Genomic DNA, 18,984 nt, shown 5'->3' with positions numbered 1-18,984 from the left:
CAATCTAACTCTAACAGAAATACATATTATCCTTTAAAGACTTGATTCTCCCCATACTTAGTTAGCTGTGGTGTCGAAATTGTGATTAACTTCGTTGTCGACTTCCATCGGACCATGTATGTAATGTTTAACTCTGTGACCATTAACTTTAAATTCAATCCCATTTGAATTTATTAATTCTATCGTTCCGTATGGGAAAACTCTTTTGACTATGAATGGTCCAGACCATCTTGATTTCAATTTTCCAGGAAATAGCTTGAATCGTGAATTGAAAAGAAGAACTCTGTCTCCTTCTTTAAATTCTTTTGAACTTCTGATTCTTTTATCATGCCATTTCTTCGTTCTTTCTTTATAGATTAACGAATTTTCGTATGCTTCATGTCTTAATTCTTCTAATTCATTTAGTTGACTTAATCGTAGACGTCCGGCTTCATGTAAATCAAGATTACATGTCTTCAAAGCCCAAAATGCTTTGTGTTCAATTTCTACTGGAAGATGACATGCTTTTCCATAAACAAGTCTAAAAGGTGTGGTTCCAATTGGAGTTTTGTAGGCTGTTCTAAAAGCCCAGAGTGCATCCTCCAATTTAATGGACCATTCCTTCGGATTTGATCCTACGGTTTTCTCTAGAATACGTTTTAAAGCTCGGTTGGTATTTTCAACTTGTCCACTTGTTTGTGGATGATATGCGGTGGAGATTTTATGAGTTACTCCATATCTTTTAAGAACTTTCTCAAGTTGATTATTACAGAAATGAGTACCCCGATCACTTATTAAAGCTTTCGGTGTTCCAAACCTTGCAAAAAGACGTTTTAAAAAGTTGACTACAACTCGTGCATCGTTAGTTGGGAGAGCTTGTGCTTCCGCCCATTTAGATACATAATCAATGGCTACGAGTATATATAGATTATTATTAGATTTTGGAAATGGACCCATAAAGTCAATACCCCAAATGTCAAATACTTCACATACTTGGATGACATTTTGTGGCATTTCATCACGTTGACTTATTTTTCCAGCCCTTTGACATGCATCACAGGATTTGCAAAGAAGGTCTGCGTCTTTGTAAATTGTAGGCCAATAGAATCCAGCTTCATAAACTTTTCTTGCTGTTAGTTGAGGCCCATAATGCCCTCCTGTTGGTCCTGTGTGACAATGGTTTAAAATTTTACTAGCTTCATCTCCAAATACACATCGGCGTATTATTCCATCGGGACAACTTTTAAACAGATGTGGATCTTCCCAGAAATAGTGTTTTATATCACTGAAGAATTTCTTTCGTCTTTGGTACGATAATCCTTTTTCAAGGAATCCACAAACTAAGTAGTTTGCATAGTCTGCAAACCATGGAATTTCTTTATAATCTATCTTCAATAGATATTCATTAGGAAAGTTGTCTTGTATGGCCGATTCATTTAGAACTTCTAACTCAGGATTTTCAAGACGAGAAAGATGATCAGCGGCGAGATTTTCTGCTCCTCTTTTATCTCGGATTTCAATATCAAACTCTTGTAAGAGTAAGATCCAACGGATTAATCTTGGTTTAGCATCTTGTTTTGAAAATAGGTATCTAAGAGCAGAATGGTCGGTATAGACCACCGTTTTTGCTAGAACGAGATATGATCGAAATTTTTCAAAAGCAAAGACAATAGCAAGGAGTTCTTTTTCAGTAGTTGTATAGTTCGTTTGTGCTCCTTGTAATGTCTTACTAGCATAATATATAGGTTGAAATCGTTTTTCAATCCTTTGTCCTAAAACGGCTCCCATTGCAAAATCACTTGCATCGCACATTAGTTTAAATGGTAGATTCCAATTTGGTGTTATCATGATCTGTGCATTAGTGAGTTTTTCTTTAAGAATATTAAAAGATTTGATACATTCATCTGAAAAGATGAATGGCGCATCCTTTTCTAGGAGTTTATTCATAGGAGTGGCAATTTTAGAAAAATTCTTTTATGAAACGTCGGTAAAAACCGGCATGCCCTAGAAAACTCCTAACTCCTCTAACATTGGTGGGATGTGGAAGTTTAGCAATTACATCTACTTTAGCTCTATCCACTTCAATTCCTTCTTTTGAAATTTTATGTCCAAGAACGATGCCTTCTTTAACCATGAAATGGCATTTCTCCCAATTAAGTACTAGATTTGATTTTTCGCATCTAATTAGCATTCGTTCCAGATTAATTAGACATGATTTAAATGTATCACCGAAGACTGAAAAGTCATCCATGAATACTTCCATGCATTCTTCTATCATGTCGTGAAAAATCGCCATCATACACCTTTGAAAGGTTGCAGGGGCGTTGCAAAGTCCAAATGGCATGCGTTTGTAAGCAAAAGTACCATAAGGGCACGTGAATGTGGTTTTCTCTTGGTCCTCGGGTGCTATTGGAATTTGAAAATATCCGGAAAATCCATCTAGAAAACAATAGTAACTATTTCCGGCTAATCTTTCCAACATTTGATCTATGAAAGGTAAGGGAAAGTGATCTTTTCTGGTGGCGTCATTTAATTTTCTATAATCAATACATACACGCCATCCTGTTACAGTCCTAGTAGGAATAAGCTCATTTTTCTCATTTGTAATGACAGTCATGCCACCCTTCTTAGGTACGCATTGAACTGGGCTTACCCATGGACTATCAGAGATTGGATAAATTAAACCTGCATCTAGCAGTTTAATAATCTCTTTCTTAACTACATCTTGCATATTAGGATTTAGTCTTCGTTGGCGTTGCACATACGTTTTATGACCTTCTTCCATAAGGATTTTATGTGTGCAATACGAAGGACTTATTCCTTTAATATCATGAATCTTCCATGCAATGGCTGGTTTATGAGCTTTTAACACAGAAATGAGTTGTGATTTTTCATTTTCAGTAAGAGAAGACGATATTATTACAGGTAATTCAGATTCACCATGTAAATAAGCGTATTCCAAATGGTTTGGAAGTGGCTTTAACTCTAATTTCGGAGGTTCTTCTATCGATGATTTATATCGATATCTGTCTTCTTCTTTTAGCATTTGAATTTCTTCTGTTGTTGGTTCATATCCATTAGCTATAAGTGTAGCTAACATTTCAGCTTCATCAATTGGTTCATTACCTTCTCCTAAAGAACATTCTCCTGTTCCTTGTAATTCTGGAAATTCTTCTAATAATTCCGCATGTGCATCTATAGTTTGAATATAATAACATGTATCATCTGCAGATTGTGGTTGTTGCATTGCTCTATCAACTGAAAAGGTAACACTCTCATCCTCTATACTTAGGGTCAATTTCTTACCGAACACGTCTATCATTGCTTTAGCCGTGTTTAAGAATGGTCTTCCTAATATGAGAGGAACTTGAGAATCTTCTTCCATGTCCAAAACAACAAAATCTACTGGAAATACTAAAGTACCAACTTTAACTAGCATGTTCTCCATTATCCCTCTAGGATATTTTATTGATCTATCGGCTAGTTGTATGCTTATTCTGGTTGGTTTCAATTCTCCAAGGTCTAGTTTAGCGTATAGTGAATACGGCATTAGATTTATACTAGCACCTAAGTCTGCCAATGCTTCTATTGAACTAAGACTACCCAGAAAACATGGAATTGTGAAACTTCCTGGATCAGATAGTTTTTCTGGTATCTTATTCAACAGCACTGCTGAACAATTAGCATTCATAGTAACAGCCGAGAGTTCTTCCATTTTCTTTCTATTTGAGATTAGATCTTTCAAGAATTTAGCATATTTTGGCATTCCTGAAATCACATCAATGAAAGGAAGATTTACATTTATCTGTTTAAACATATCCAAGAATTTGGATTGCTCGGCTTCAAGTTTCTCTTTCTTCATTTTACTCGGGTAAGGAAGTGGTGGTTGGTATGGTTTAACATAAGGTTTATCCTTAACTGTGTTATTTTCATTAACCTTTTCAACTACCGGTTCTTTTTCCTTATCTTGATCAGGTTGTGGTTCTTGTGGAGTAGGAATAGTTTCATCAGAAGTTACAGGTATTTCAGGTGGTTTAAGTGTTGTACCACTTCTTGTGGTAATAGCTTTAGCTGTTTCATTCCTGGGGTTAGCATTTGTATCACTAGGTAGACTTCCCGGTTTTCTTTCACCTATTAACCTTGCTAGGTTACTCACTTCTTGTTCCAGATTTTGAATAGAAGCTTGTTGATTTCTAAATGCTTGAGCATTTTGTTCATTAGTTTGTTTTTGAGATGTGAAAAACTGCGTTTGAGTTTCAACTAGCTTCGTCATCATATCTTCTAAATTCGGTTTTTTATCATCGGTTTGTTGTGGTGGTTTGTTTTGAAAATTCGGTCTTTGCTGATTATAAGTATTATTGGATACTTGTTGATTGCTAGGACCTTGTTGGTTGTTGTATGGAATATTTCGGTTATAATTCTGGTTTTGATTGTAAATTGGTCTTGGCGGTTGATAATTATTCTGATAATTATTTCCAGGCCTTTGGTTTATGTATGAAATATTCTCTCTTTGTTCCATTGTTAATTCAATACTGAGACAATCTTTTGTCAAATGTGGTCCTCCACACTGCTCACAACTAATTCGTATTGAGTGAATATCTTTAGTCATCTTTTCCATTCGTCTCTCCACAGCATCTATCTTTGCGGAAATGGAATCTAAGTCATGGCTAGAATCGGCTCTAGCTGCTTTAGATGATCTAACGATATCTTTTTCTTGGTGCCACTCATGTGAGTGGGAAGCAGTGTTATCAATAATTTTGTAAGCATCAGTTTTGGTTTTCTTCATAATAGAACCACCAGCTGCTATATCTATGTCTTTCCTTGTAGTGATGTCGCATCCTTGGTAGAATATTTGTACTATTTGACAGGTGTCTAAACCATGTTGCGGACATCCTCTTAATAACTTTCCATATCTTGTCCACGCCTCATATAGAGTTTCATTTGGTTTCTGTGTGAACGTAACAATTTCTGCTTGAAGTCTTACGGCTTTAGATGCAGGAAAGAATTGTTTAAGAAATTTGTCAACTAAAACGTCCCATGTATCGATCGCCCCTTCAGGTAACGATTCCAACCAATCTTTGGCTTCTCCCTTTAAAGTCCAGGGAAATAACATGAGATATATCTGTTCATCCTCCACTTCTAGGATTTTAAATAGTGTGCAGATCCTATTAAAGGTACGTAGATGTTCATTTGGATCTTCCTTCGGCGCACCACTAAATTGGCATTGATTAGTCACCATGTGTAGAATTTGTCCTTTGATTTCATAATCTGGCGCATTAATGTCTGGATGAGTAATTGCGCGACCTTGGCCAGTGCGTTTAGCTCTCATTCGGTCTTCCATACTTAAAGGTTCCAGATTCTCCATAATTGAATTTGTTGAATCGGTATTACTAGATGATTCTGATTTAATGGTTCGTTCCTCAACAATCTCTGTTTGAATGATTGGTGGCTCCGGAGGAAAGTTTAATGGTTCAGGATCTACGAACCGTTCCTGAATATTCTCCGGATTCTCAATTGTGATGTTGGGTTCAAAAAATGGATTATCGGAAATTTGAACTGAAGTACTTGGTCGACTGGATGACGATTCTAAAGAAAAATCAACGGCGGTTATATTTGCTAAATGTCTTGATCTAGTTACAGGTGGTGAACGTACAAAAGGTGATGAACGTCTTGCTCGGTGCATTCACTGAATATCCTATTAGTTTTTAAAAGGAAAGAAAAATTATAATAAGTTATCCAACCAATAGACTTTTCTGATTTTGCCCACGTTTTGAATAGCCAAAAGATGCAGCAGAGGGGCAGGATTCGTTTGGTCTCAATATAATTGAGGACTGTTTGGCTCCAATAACCCGGTCCACGTACAAATCCAACTATTACTACGAACCAGAAAATTTTGATGTCTATTAATTTAACCACTTAAAATAAATTTTCGTAATTTTAAGAAATTTAGATAAGAAGTAGAAAAAATTCTAAGTCCTAAAAACTAGAATGGCGAGAAATGAGAAAGAAAAAGAGTTCGTCGAAAAAGGTCGAAAAAGAAAAAATGGTTGAAAAATAAAAGGTGACGGAAAAATAAAAGAAACTTATAAAAACTTAAAAATACTTGACTAACCTAACCTTATTACTACAACTAACTTAAAATTATAATCGCAAATTGAAATTACTAATTGGAATGATAATTGATACATAGTAAAAGGTGTCTAAAAAAAATATTAAAGCTTACAGGAAAAACTAAATACCAAATGGAAATAACTTAAAAAGAAACTAAAACTTAAAAAGGCGTCGCAAAATTCTAGAGCACCTAAATCTTAGTCTAAAGAAAAAGCACTTAAGGAATTCTACGGCAAAGCCTAAAAATCTAGGAGTAAAAATAACTATAGCAAAAACTAAGTTTAAAATTAATTATGAGCTAAAAATACAAATATTACGCTACAATGATTAAAAAGGGACAAAATATAAAAATATATAAAAAGTTGTAAAAAGTACAATTTTATAAAAATATTATTTTTATATTATTTATTTTATAAAACTATTAATTTTATAATTTAATGAAAACTAAAATAAAACTAAATATAACAAATTAATAATAATAAAAACTAAACAAATAATAAAAAAAATAATACCCTAATTAGGGTTTTAATTATATAATAATAATAATAATTTCGTAATTATTGCAGCAGGAAGTCAAATCTGGCGTGTCAGATGGGCTCATGCGATCGCATGGGCTAGGGTTTCGGGCCATAGAGTGGGCTGCTACAGTACAGGCCGAATTAAATTTTATATATATTTTTTTTAATAAAATTATGTAATATATTTATATAAATTAAATAAAACTTATATTTTTATAAAATAAAGATAAAGAAACTTTTATATAACTTACAAACTCTTAAAAAATATTTATATTTTTGTTTTTATTTTTATATTTTCGAATATTTAAAACGTATTTCTACAAAACGTACTAAAAATAAAAATCTTTTTTTTTATATTAGCGTTCCGCTTCCGGCTTTTAAGAGATTTCCCCGGCAGCGGCGCCAAAAATACTTGATGTTAAGTGAGGTGTATATAAAATAGTTATTAATTTTAGCAGAAAACACTATTAAATACGATACAATTTTACACAAGATATTTATTTATTTATAGAATGGATATACTTAAACCTTGCTACAACACTTATAGGCAGTGTTCCTAATCGTACAGTAGTGTAGTTTTTAGTAAGTCCGGTTCATTCCACAGGGAAATCTTTAAACAAAGCTTAACGCTATATTAGTTTACTTTTTATAAAAATACAAATATATATATAAGAAATATTATTATTATAAAGGGGGGTTTTTACCGTTTAATGACCGGTTTGTCGATTTTAAAACTTTAGTCGCAGTTAAAACCTTATGTAAAATATTAAATAAATAAAAGACTTAATTTAAAGCGTAAAGTAAATAACGATAATGAAATTGCGAATAATAAAAGTGCGATAAAATAAAATTGCGATAATTAAAAAGTACGATAATTAAAAGTGCGATTAAATAACAATAAATAAAAGTGCGATAATTAGAAGTGCAATTAAATATAAAATAAAGGAAATTAAATATGAAATAAAAGAATTATGCTTATTTAAACTTCCGTAATCATGATGTTTGACGTGTTGATTTTAGTTTTATGCCCCATGGGTTAATTGTCCTTTGTCCTGGATTATTTAATATGTCCGTCTGGTTTTTGTCCATAACAGTCCATCAGTCATAAATATAAAGTGCGAGTGTCCTCGTCAAATTATTATTATACCCGAAGTTAAATATTCCAACTAATTGGGGATTCGAATTGTAACAAGGTTTTAATACTTTGTTTAGTGAATACACCAGGTTATCGACTGCGTGTAAACCAAGGTTTTATTACTTTGTTAACAATTACACCAATTACCCTTGAATGTAATTTCACCCCTGTTTTAATTATTCTAGTGGCTATTAATCCATTCCCGTGTCCAGTTAAATGAACGATTATTCGTACATATAAATACCCCGCCCATCGTGTCCGATCGAGTGTATATGGTAATTTATAGGGACGCCCAATTGTAAATCTTTATATTAACATTAACAAACTTTCATTTAGTTAAACAAATATAAAGCCCATTAATAGCCCATAGTCTAATTTCCACAAGTGTCGTTCTTTTGTCCAAACCCCAATTATGGTACAAAGCCCAATTACCCAAATTTAGTAATTAGCCCAACATCATGATTACTTCGTTTTAAATAAGCATAATAATAACTTAGCTACGAGACATTAATATAAAAAGGTTGAACATAACTTACAATGATTAAAAATAGCGTAGCGTTACACGGACAGAATTTCGACTTACACCCTTACAACATTCGCTAACATACCCTTATTATTAGAATTATAATTAAAATTAAAATTAAAATATAAATTATATATATATATTTTACGTATATATGAGAGAAGAGAGAAAGATGGATATGTTTTTGGTTCACCAAAGCTCGATTTTTATAGGAGGTGTGGCCTGAATTTTCATGCCATGCGATCGCATGGACTTCCTTCTTCCTGGCCATGCGATCGCATGGCCAGCTGGGAGAGCTCACATGTTGCTTGTTTCCTTGTGCTGACGTTTTATAAATAATATAATATATTAAATAATTATAAGAATTATTTAAATATTATATTATATTTATGTGCATAGTTGACTTGTAATTTTTAGTCCATTTCGTCGAGCGTTGAGAGTTGACTCCGGTCCCGGTTCCGGATTTTCGAACGTCCTTGCGTACAATTTTATATTTTGTACTTTGCGTTTTGAATCTTGTACTCTTGTAATTTCGAGACGTTTCTTATCAATAATTGGAACCTCTTTGATTGTCTTTTGTACTTTTGAGCTTTTTGGTCGTTTGCGTCTTCAATTCATCGAATCTGTCTTTTGTCTTCACCTTTTATTATTTAAACGAATATCACTTGTAAATAGAATTATTGCAACTAAAAGCTTGTCTTTCTTAAGGAATAATGCTATGAAATATATGTTCGTTTTTAGCATTATCAGTACGTTATCACATGGGCGTGTGATGTGGATTATATAACCCCAATGGCGAAGGGTTAATATTGTGAGTGGAATATCTATGTATGTATGCATATGATTTAGTTGCCCGTAGTAATGGTGTCACATAGCCGTTTTTGTGACCATAGTTGTGGGACATAGCCATTTTGTCCAATTGATAATTATGCACATAGCCGTGTTTGTGCATATGGTGGCGAGTAATAGCCGTGTTTTACTCCCACGTTGTTGCCCGTATTAATTGTTGCACATAGCCGTATTTGTGCACATGATCGTGAGTAATAGCCGTGTTTTACTCACACATTGATCAAGTGATGCCATAGCCGTTTTTGGAACACTTGGGGGTGATGCCATAGCCGTTTTTGGAACACCTCGGGGGGTTAGCATGCTATAGCCATGTTTGGAAGCTAACGGTTGTTATGAACATCGATGACTTGTTTCGCGAAGTCATTCCCTTGCGAATAGTTGGTTAACCGTGGTTATTGTGTTGTAAGCATAAGCAAATTATGTTATTCGATATATATATATATATATATATATATATATATATATATATATATATATATATATATATATATATATATATATATATATATATATATATATATATATATATATATATATATATATATATATATATATATATATATATATATATATATATATATATATATATTGTATACGTATAATGTTGTATTGTCGTGTTGTAGCTAACCCTCTGGGTGTAGCTTATTGGCATTGTTCACATCGTTGTTGGTGAACTTATATTTTGTTGATGTATCTTTAGCTCGTTGCTTAGTGATCTTACGGTATGCTTAGACTAACGTGCCTTTATGCTTGGATGCTCCGGTATGCGGTATTTGGTTATTTGTGTGGCGTGTCCATTTTATGCATATATATGTATGTAGTATATTCTCACTCACTAAGCGTTAGCTTACCCTCTCGTTGTTTACATTTTTATAGATTGCATGGATGAGGTGGCTCGGTTAAGCGTGGGAACTAGTGGACTTGCGTAGTTTGCTTTAGAAGACTTGCTTTTGGATTTGATTAGGATTGGGTAGTGTATCCCCAATCCCATGCTCAGTCTATGTTTTGTATAAACTAATGGGTCGAAATGGTCACTTGTGGTATTTTGGGTCGTTGTGGGCCCGGTGTCGTAAAACTCGGTTTTATTATGGAAAACTCTTAGTTTAATTACTATTAACATATTGTGAAAGTGTTTTGGTTTAAAAGTGTCGGGAAGCGGGTTTTTCGCCCATGTGTAAAAGTTAAGCAAATCAGAATCTGGCAGGCATTTGGGATGCCGTCCAAAGGCTTGGACGCCGTCCAGTCTTTCAGAGCTGGAAGCCGTCCGGAAAGCTGGACGCCGTCCAGATGTGTTGTTACAAAAAAAAAAAATTTATGGCACGTTTTCGGATGGTTAACGGGTTGGGTTGTTACAGTTCATTATCGTTAAGGAGGAGATTTTTACTTGAGCAAGACAAGTTGAGATGAGACGAAATACAGTGTTGGCAATTCAACGACAAAGCACCTCGGCCCACCCCAATTTCTCCCCTCCAAAACGACTACTCCAGGAGTGAGGCAAAAAACCTACAGTGAGGGTTATATCTTTTAGCCAATGCCGGATCTCCTAGGTTGTAAAACAATCGAGTCATAAGCCCTCGGATTTGCGATCCATGGATCCCATTCTATGTTTATACCTTATATTTTGTTGGATAACCATTTGAAGCTTTTTATTTGTATTTCTTTAAACACCATGGCACTAGTTGATTTTGCTTTAGAAAAAGTGGTGGCGTTTCTGCTTTTCAATATCATATACCATGTTACCCACTCGGTGGCTTGCCATAATAGTTTATCCATCGCAGAGGTAAAGGAGTAACCTTCACCCATGAAAGATTCATTTATGCTCATATTTGTAAATGGTCCAAGATTCCACTAATCAAAAACACGTTTCCAAATGTCCAGGGCAAAGTTACATAAGATGATAGAATGTTCCACCGTCTCTAATCTATTATCACACACGGGACAACGAACCATTCCCAAATCCATACCACGCTTATCCAATTCCACCCTAGTAGGTAGACGTTTAAGTCTGGCACGCCAAATGAACAACTCGACCTTGAGTGGGACAAAACTATTATGAAGGGTCGTAGCAGTTGAATTTTGATTAACCAGATCCGCAAGAACTAAAATATCAGTGATCCTGCTCACCGTAAACAACCCATCTTTACCCCAAGACCACGCCCATTCTTCACGACCTGAACTACAAGGATCAAAAACTAGACAAACTGTTAGTAAGGTTGGTGAGGTCCCCGCTTAATCTGCCTGAGATATTGAGTGACCAACACCAAAGCGTGTGAATATTCATCCCAAAATCTAGTACCTGAACCGTCCACAATTCTTTTTGTAAACGAGTTAGCAAAAGCACGGTCAAGATTGTGTATATTTTTACCCACTTTCAGGATGCCCGCCCATGTAGACGAAAGTCGATTAGATGGACAAGGAAGAGAGGCACTCAGGCCTCCCTCCTCGCCATAAATACTTTTTATAATGGACACCCAAAGAGACCCGTTTTCGTGTTTAAAACGCCACCACCATTTTGCAATCAAAGCACGGTCCTTAAGTGCCAAAGGGGCAATATCTAACCCACCAAAATCCTGGGGCCTAAGACAAGAATCCCATTTTATCCATGCCATTGTGGATACGTCAGACGACCCGCTCCAAAAGAACCGACGCCTCAAACCCTCTAATTTATCAATGACACAAAAAGGGGCCGAATATAAAGAAAAAAAATAAAGGGGTAGGCTAGATAATACCGATTTGATTAATGTGAGCCTGCCACCAAACGAGAGAGACCTAGCTTTTCAGTCTGCAAGTCTTACCGAACTTTTCAAAGACCGGGTCCCATGCTTTTGATTTATTCATCGATGAGCTAATCGGGAGACCGAGGTAGATGATAGGTAAGGTACCCGCTACGTAACCTAACCATTCTGCCATATCTTCCGTCTCTACTTTTGAAACCCCAAGACCATAAACACAGCTTTTGTGAAAGTTAATCTTCAAACCCGACGTCGATTCAAAACATTTTAGTATTTATGTGAGATTTTGCACGTTCCGTCTATTCCATTCTCCAAAAATAAGGTATCATCCGCATACTGAAGGTGCGTAACTCGAACATCCCCCCACCCAATTTGGATTTCGGCAAACCGATTATTTGCAGCCACGGTTTTAGTAAGGTGGTTCAAACCCTCGGCAACCATGATAAAAAGGTAGGGAGATAATGGATCCCCTTGTCGCACCCCTTTTTGAAGGGAGAAGTCCTTTGTAGGGGACCCATTGATCAAAATATAGATACATGTCGATGATAAGCATGCGTGAATCCATTTCCGCCACCTTTGACCGAACCCCATAAGCCCCATGATTTCCATTAAGAAGTCCCAATTAATGCTATCAAATGCCTTCTTGAAATCCACTTTAAAAAGGAAACCTTTTCTTTTAGTTACTTAGATGTCATGTAGCACTTAATTGGCGATTAATACTCCATCAAGAATGTATCTATTTTTAATATAAGCACTCTGTTCAAAACCAATAACCGACGAGATTACCCTTTGTAGCCTTTTTGTTAACACCTTGGATAAAATTTTATAGAAACTCCCGATTAAACTAATGGGGCAGTAGTCGCCAAAGCCTTGAGGATCATTTTTTTCGGAATTAATGCTACAAAAGAGGAGTTGCACCCTCTTGAAATTTCTCCTACTTCCCAAAATCGATTAAAAGCCTCGAAAAGTTCCCCTTTTATCAAATCCCAATATTTACGAAAGAATCTCATGTTGAAACCATCGGGTCCTAGGGCGTTTTCACCGCCGCAATCCTTTATGGCATCAAGAATTTCGAAAAGACTAAAAGGTGTTTCTAAGCCCGACGCCTCTTCGCGAGTAACTTGCTTGTTAAGGGCTCCTCGTATTTTGAAATTTCTTGCATTTTAGACACTAAACCTGTTTTGGAAATAAGTGAAAGCCGCCGCCTTTATTTCTCCAGGGTTTTCCGTCCATAAACCGTTAGAATTGATGCCCCGAATATTGTTTTTGTTTTGCCTTCTCTTGATACATGAATGAAAGTACTTGCTATTTTCATCCTCGTCGGTCACCCATTTAATCCTCGCTTTTTGTTTCAATATGTAGGCTTTCTCTTTGTCTTTTTGAAACCATTTTTTCCTAGAATCTAACCATGACGCAATTTCCGCATACGTGAGGTCACGGGTTCCAACAAGGCCATCCCACTTTGTAGCCTCTTTTAGGAGTGTGTCTATTTCGACATTTAGACTATTAAATTCGGGATTGCATTTCTCTTTTAATACCTCTTTGAATTTCTTTAACTTATCACGAAACACACAGTCAGCCCTCGAATTTCTAATGTTAATCCTTCATGCCTCTTTGATTAGATCGTCGCTTTTACCGTCATCGAACCAATTGTTAAAATTTCTAGTAGGTCTCGGTCCAAAGTCATTATCCGAATTTTTCAACATGACAGGACAATGATCAGAATATTCCCGATCGAGAGTACACGCGGATATTCCGTTCCATGTCGCTAAGCATGATTCCGAAACTAAGAATCTATCAATTTTGCTATATTTTAATCCATCATCACTTATCCTTGTAAACTTTATACCCCCCATTGGAATTTCAATAAGATGAGATGCATCGATAAAGTCATTAAACATCTTGGCCCTGTATTCAATAAAGTCACAATTTTTCCTTTCCGATCTTCATCTTACCTCATTGAAATTGCCACAAATAATCCAATCACCTACGTCAACCTCCATGATATTCTCATGACTTTCCCAAAATTTATGTTTCAAGTTATCGTTATGGGGCTGAAACAACCCAACCCGTATTTAAACCGGCCCGTAAAAATTTTTCTTTAATACATATATATTTAGGTCCCATTTATGTTTTCAAAAACATCTTTAACACAATAATAAGTTCAATAGGCTTTAAAACATTTAATCCATAGTTTAAATATCCGAACGGGCAAACACGACCCGACTATTTTGATTTCCAACAAAACTGAGCATGGTGATTGGGGATACGCTACCCAATCCTATTCAGTACAAAAGCACATCTTTTAAAGCAATCTATGCGAGTCCACTAGTCCCCACGCTTACCCGAGCCACCGCCTCCATGCAAATCTATAAAAAAAATGTAAACAACGAGACGGTAAGCTAACGCTTAGTGAGTGAGAATATACTACATACATATATATGCATAAAATGGACACGCCACACAAGTAAACAAATAACGCATACCGGAGCATCCAAGCATAAAGGCAAGCTAAGCTAAGCATACCGTACGATCACTAAGCAACAAGCTAAAAATAACAACAAATATAAGTTCACCAACGACGATGTGAACAACGCCAGTAAGCTACACCCGGAGGGTTAGCTACATCACAACAATACGACAATATAAAAACAATATATAAACATCCAAGGTTAACCCCTTAACCCAATACCAACACCGACTACCAATTACCAAAATGAAGATTGGCCGAACTACACGAGCCTTAGTAAATCCGCATCCATACGAGATTACTAGCTTCAATACCACAACAACATCAAGGTTGGCCGAACTACACGAGCCTTAGTGAATCCGCAACCACACGAGATCACTACCTCAATAAGATGACCGCATCCACACGAGTCATCGTGAATCCGAACTACACGAGACTCACTTTCTCAATAAGATGACCGAAACTACACTCATCATCGTGAATCCGCATCCACACGTGATCTACTTCTCCAATCACAACTCAATACCAACCCTTCGCCATTGGGGTTGTATAATCCACATCACAAGCATATGTGATATCGTACACACAAAGTGTGCACCTCGCCAAAGGTGGTCAACCAAAACGCACAACCGTGCCAATTGGACCCATGCACAAGTCCATCAAACCCACCTATATGTGAAGTGAGCTCTATAGCCGAGAATCACTTCACCCAACCCACACCCATCCTGCACATACATATGCACATAGGATATTAACACTCACCTTGTCGTCTTGATGAATGCAACTGAACAATTCGGCAACACGTCAATGGAAAGTACCTATTCCATTTTCACAATACAAACAACACAATTAGGGAGGATTTACAAACCAACCCAAATTGACAACTAGTGCAATCTCGACCCAAATGCACCTCCAAGCACAAACCGCGCCCAAACTAACCAATAATCACTAACACTAGTGACAATGGTCCTAGTAAGCTAATTAAACCCGAACACAAGTGTTAAACACTTGTCTTGCCCAATTTGACACCAAAACCCTAATTTTGACCCATTTCAAAATTAGTCAACCAAACACACCCAAATGAGTTCCAACACTTCCATAATCACTAATCATAGTGATTACACTCAATTTAAAAGTCTTACAAACATAAACTTGAACACCAAACCCAAAACCCGCCAACATCAACAATAAACCCGAATCTTGGTGTTAATCTTCAATTAACAACTAATGGGGTTTCCTTTATGAACATACAAGTCAAATGCCCCAAATTTAGATGATGAACACGAAAATGAAATTCGGAGTTAGAGCTTACCGCTAGTATTAAATTGTAGCTAAGAACGAGGAGAACAAAGTTGCCTCTTATGCCAAGGATCGAATCACGAATCTTCCTTTCCAAATCACACTTTGAATCAAGTGGGGTTTTGAAGTTTTGAGAGAAAAAGGTGAAGAAAAGGAAAAAGAAAATAAAAGAAGTGAGATGAGTGGCTAGTATTTGAGCCACAAACTGATCAAAACGCAAAAAAATGAAAATACCCTCGAACCACCCCTATTTAAATCAGAATTCGGAATCAGAATTCCAGAGTTGCCGCGCCGCGACACCCCTTCTCCGCGCCGCGAGAATGCACTGAGTCTGGGATCGATTTAACACGCCGGCTAATCTTGTTTTCCGTTGATTGTCGCGCCGCGATGAGCCTGGTCGTGCCACGACCAAGGCCGTGGTCTGATGGCCTTGTCCATGCAACATACATTCATCTAAAAAGCCCATTAAAACACTTAAACGAATCGTTCAATCACTCGCTTACACTATATACATACATGCAACATGTATATACATACTCGATACACCTATATATCTTGCACGGGGAAAAACGAGGTGTTACAACTCTCCCCTACTTAGATTCGATCACGTCCTCGTGATCCTAGTCACTTAACCGATCGGATACACACTTTATGGTCCTCAAACAAACGTTACAATCCGACTTCCATTACCTTACTCATTAACCCGAAGGTTAATTCGTTAACTAAATACACACTTGCACGCATTCTGAGATGTGCAATACACACAACAACCGAAGTCTACAGCGATTACTTAGAATACGCGAAACCGTCACGTATTCTTCCAACTCCTCTAGGCAATTCTTCTCAAAGAGTTATCCTTAACAACTAAATCGTCACCCGCGATTTATTAAAATCCACAAATCCGAGCACAAGAACTTACTCAATCCCTCGCATCAGGAAAAACTCATCCAATCTCGAACCGAGATATCAACCCTCTAGCGTACCATTACCAAGTACAATGCTAAAGTATCCACATACCAAAATAAGGTCAACCATCTAAACCGAATGAAGACCGAATAAAAGTGAAATCTCACGGATAACACTTACTACTTAACATCCCTTGTAGTGCGCAAACACGTCTAATACGCAACTACCGCAAACACGTGAGAAAAATACGACTATTGCATCACAATTCACACCAAAATGGTCCTCACGACCCCACCATTGGCATATAAAACAACCAATAGATCACACAACATGGTCCTTACGACCCCACCATTGGCGTATAAAACAACCAATAGATCACACAACATGAAGGCTGGCAGAAAACTACACGCGCCTTAGTGAATCTGCAACCACACGCGACCCACTACCTCCACCGTACAACAATCGGGATTGGCCGAACTACACGTGCCCTAGTGAATCCGAACTACACGAGAATCACTATCCCAAAAGAATGACCACATCCACACGTGTCATTGTGAATCCGAACTACATGAGACTCACTTCCTCAATATAATGACCGCATCCACTCGTGTCATTGTGAATCTGAACTACACGAGAATCACTTTCATAATAAGATGACCGAACTACACGTGTCACCGTGAATCCGCATCCACACGTGATCCACCTCCCAAATCTCAACACAGGAATGGTACTCCCATTCCCCATCGGTACTCGCATTTCCCGATAACGTTATACCATACCGATATAACACTACTCCCATGATGAAGTTAGCGGACCGAATCACGGCCATAACCCACCAATCACCTACGCTCTTTTGGCCTCATACGACGAGTAGTGTAACATCGCGCTGTAGTGACCCGAACTTTTCCATGTTTTTATATATTAAATGAAATTGATATTTATATGATTAAGTGTTTCCAACATGTTAAGCAATCAAACTTGTTATGACTTGATTAATTGAAATAGGTTTCATATAGACAATTTACCACCCAAGTTGACCGGTGATTCACGAACGTTAAAACTTGTAAAAACTATATGATGTCATATATATGGATATATATATAGTTAACATACTATTATGATAAGTAAACATATCATTAAGTATATTAACAATGAACTACATATGTAAAAACAAAACTACTAACTTAATGATTTCGAAACGAGGCATATATGTAACGATTATCGTTGTAACGACATTTAATGTATATATATCATATTAAGATATATTAATACATCATGTTATCATGATAATGTAATAATTTAACTTCTCATTTGATATAATAAACAATGGGTTAACAATATTTAACAAGATCATTAAACTAAAGTTTCAAAACAACACTTACATGTAACGACTAACGATGACTTAACGACTCAGTTAAAATGTATATACATGTAGTATTTTAATATGTATTCATACACTTTTGAAATACTTCAAGACACTTACTTCTACTTAACAAAAATGCTTACAATTACATCCTCATTCATTTTCATCAACAATTCTACTCGTATGCACCCGTATTCGTACTCGTACAATACACAGCTTTTAGATGTATGTACTACTGGTATATACACTCCAATGATCAGCTCTTAGCAGCCCATGTGAGTCACCTAACACATGTGGGAACCATCATTTGGTAACTAGCATAAAATATCTCATAAAATTACAAAAATATTAGTAATCATTCATGACTTATTTACATGTAAACAAAATTACACATCCTTTATATCTAATCCATATACCAACAACCAAAAACACCTACAAACACTTTCATTCTTCAATTTTCTTCATATAATTGATCTCTCTCAATTTCTATCTTCAAGTTCTATCTTCAAGTTCTAAGTGTTCTTCATAAATTCTATAAGTTCTAGTTTCATAAAATCAAGAATACTTCCAAGTTTGCTAGCTTACTTCCAATCTTGTAAAGTGATCATCCAACCTCAAGAAATCTTTCTTATTTACAGTAAGATATCTTTCTAATATAAGGTAATACTCATATTCAAACTTTGTTTCAATTTCTATAACTATAACAATCTTATTTCGAGTGAAAATCTTACTTGAACTTGTTTTCGTGTTATGATTTTGCTTCAAGAACTCTCAAGCCATCCAAGGATCCTTTGAAGCTAGATCTATTTTTCTCATTTCCAGTAGGTTTATCCACAAAACTTGAGGTAGTAATGATGTTCATAACATCATTCGATTCATATATAAAACTACCTTATTTGAAGGTTTAAACTTGTAATCACTAGAACATAGTTTAGTTAATTCTAAAGTTGTTCGCAAACAAAAGTTAATCCTTCTAACTTGACTTTTAAAATAAAATAGACACATGTTCTATATCTATATGATATGCTAAATTAATAATTTAAAACCTGAAAACATGAAAAACACCGTAATACCGGATATACGCCGTCGTAGTAACACC

General features: G+C 36.1%; 2 protein-coding genes across 2 annotated transcripts; both read right to left on the bottom strand.

Annotated features, from left to right (window-relative positions):
* Positions 1-10,729: 10,729 nt before the first annotated feature.
* LOC139900742 (uncharacterized) lies at positions 10,730-12,447 on the bottom strand. The gene is made up of 5 exons (XM_071883500.1): positions 12,205-12,447; positions 11,911-12,085; positions 11,412-11,774; positions 11,063-11,286; positions 10,730-10,963 (listed from the first exon to the last, which is right to left on the bottom strand). Exons 1-5 carry the CDS (start codon positions 12,445-12,447, stop codon positions 10,730-10,732), a joined length of 1,239 nt encoding a protein of 412 aa, XP_071739601.1.
* A 563-nt stretch (positions 12,448-13,010) lies between these two features.
* Positions 13,011-13,748, bottom strand: LOC139900741 (uncharacterized). Its single transcript, XM_071883499.1, has 2 exons — positions 13,458-13,748; positions 13,011-13,403 (listed from the first exon to the last, which is right to left on the bottom strand). The coding sequence occupies exons 1-2, from the start codon at positions 13,746-13,748 to the stop codon at positions 13,011-13,013; spliced, it is 684 nt and encodes a 227-aa protein (XP_071739600.1).
* Positions 13,749-18,984: the final 5,236 nt, after the last annotated feature.

Source organism: Rutidosis leptorrhynchoides, chromosome 3 (genome assembly GCF_046630445.1).
Source record: "Rutidosis leptorrhynchoides isolate AG116_Rl617_1_P2 chromosome 3, CSIRO_AGI_Rlap_v1, whole genome shotgun sequence".
NCBI lineage: Eukaryota > Viridiplantae > Streptophyta > Magnoliopsida > Asterales > Asteraceae > Rutidosis > Rutidosis leptorrhynchoides.
This window is presented reverse-complemented; position numbering and strand designations above follow the sequence as displayed.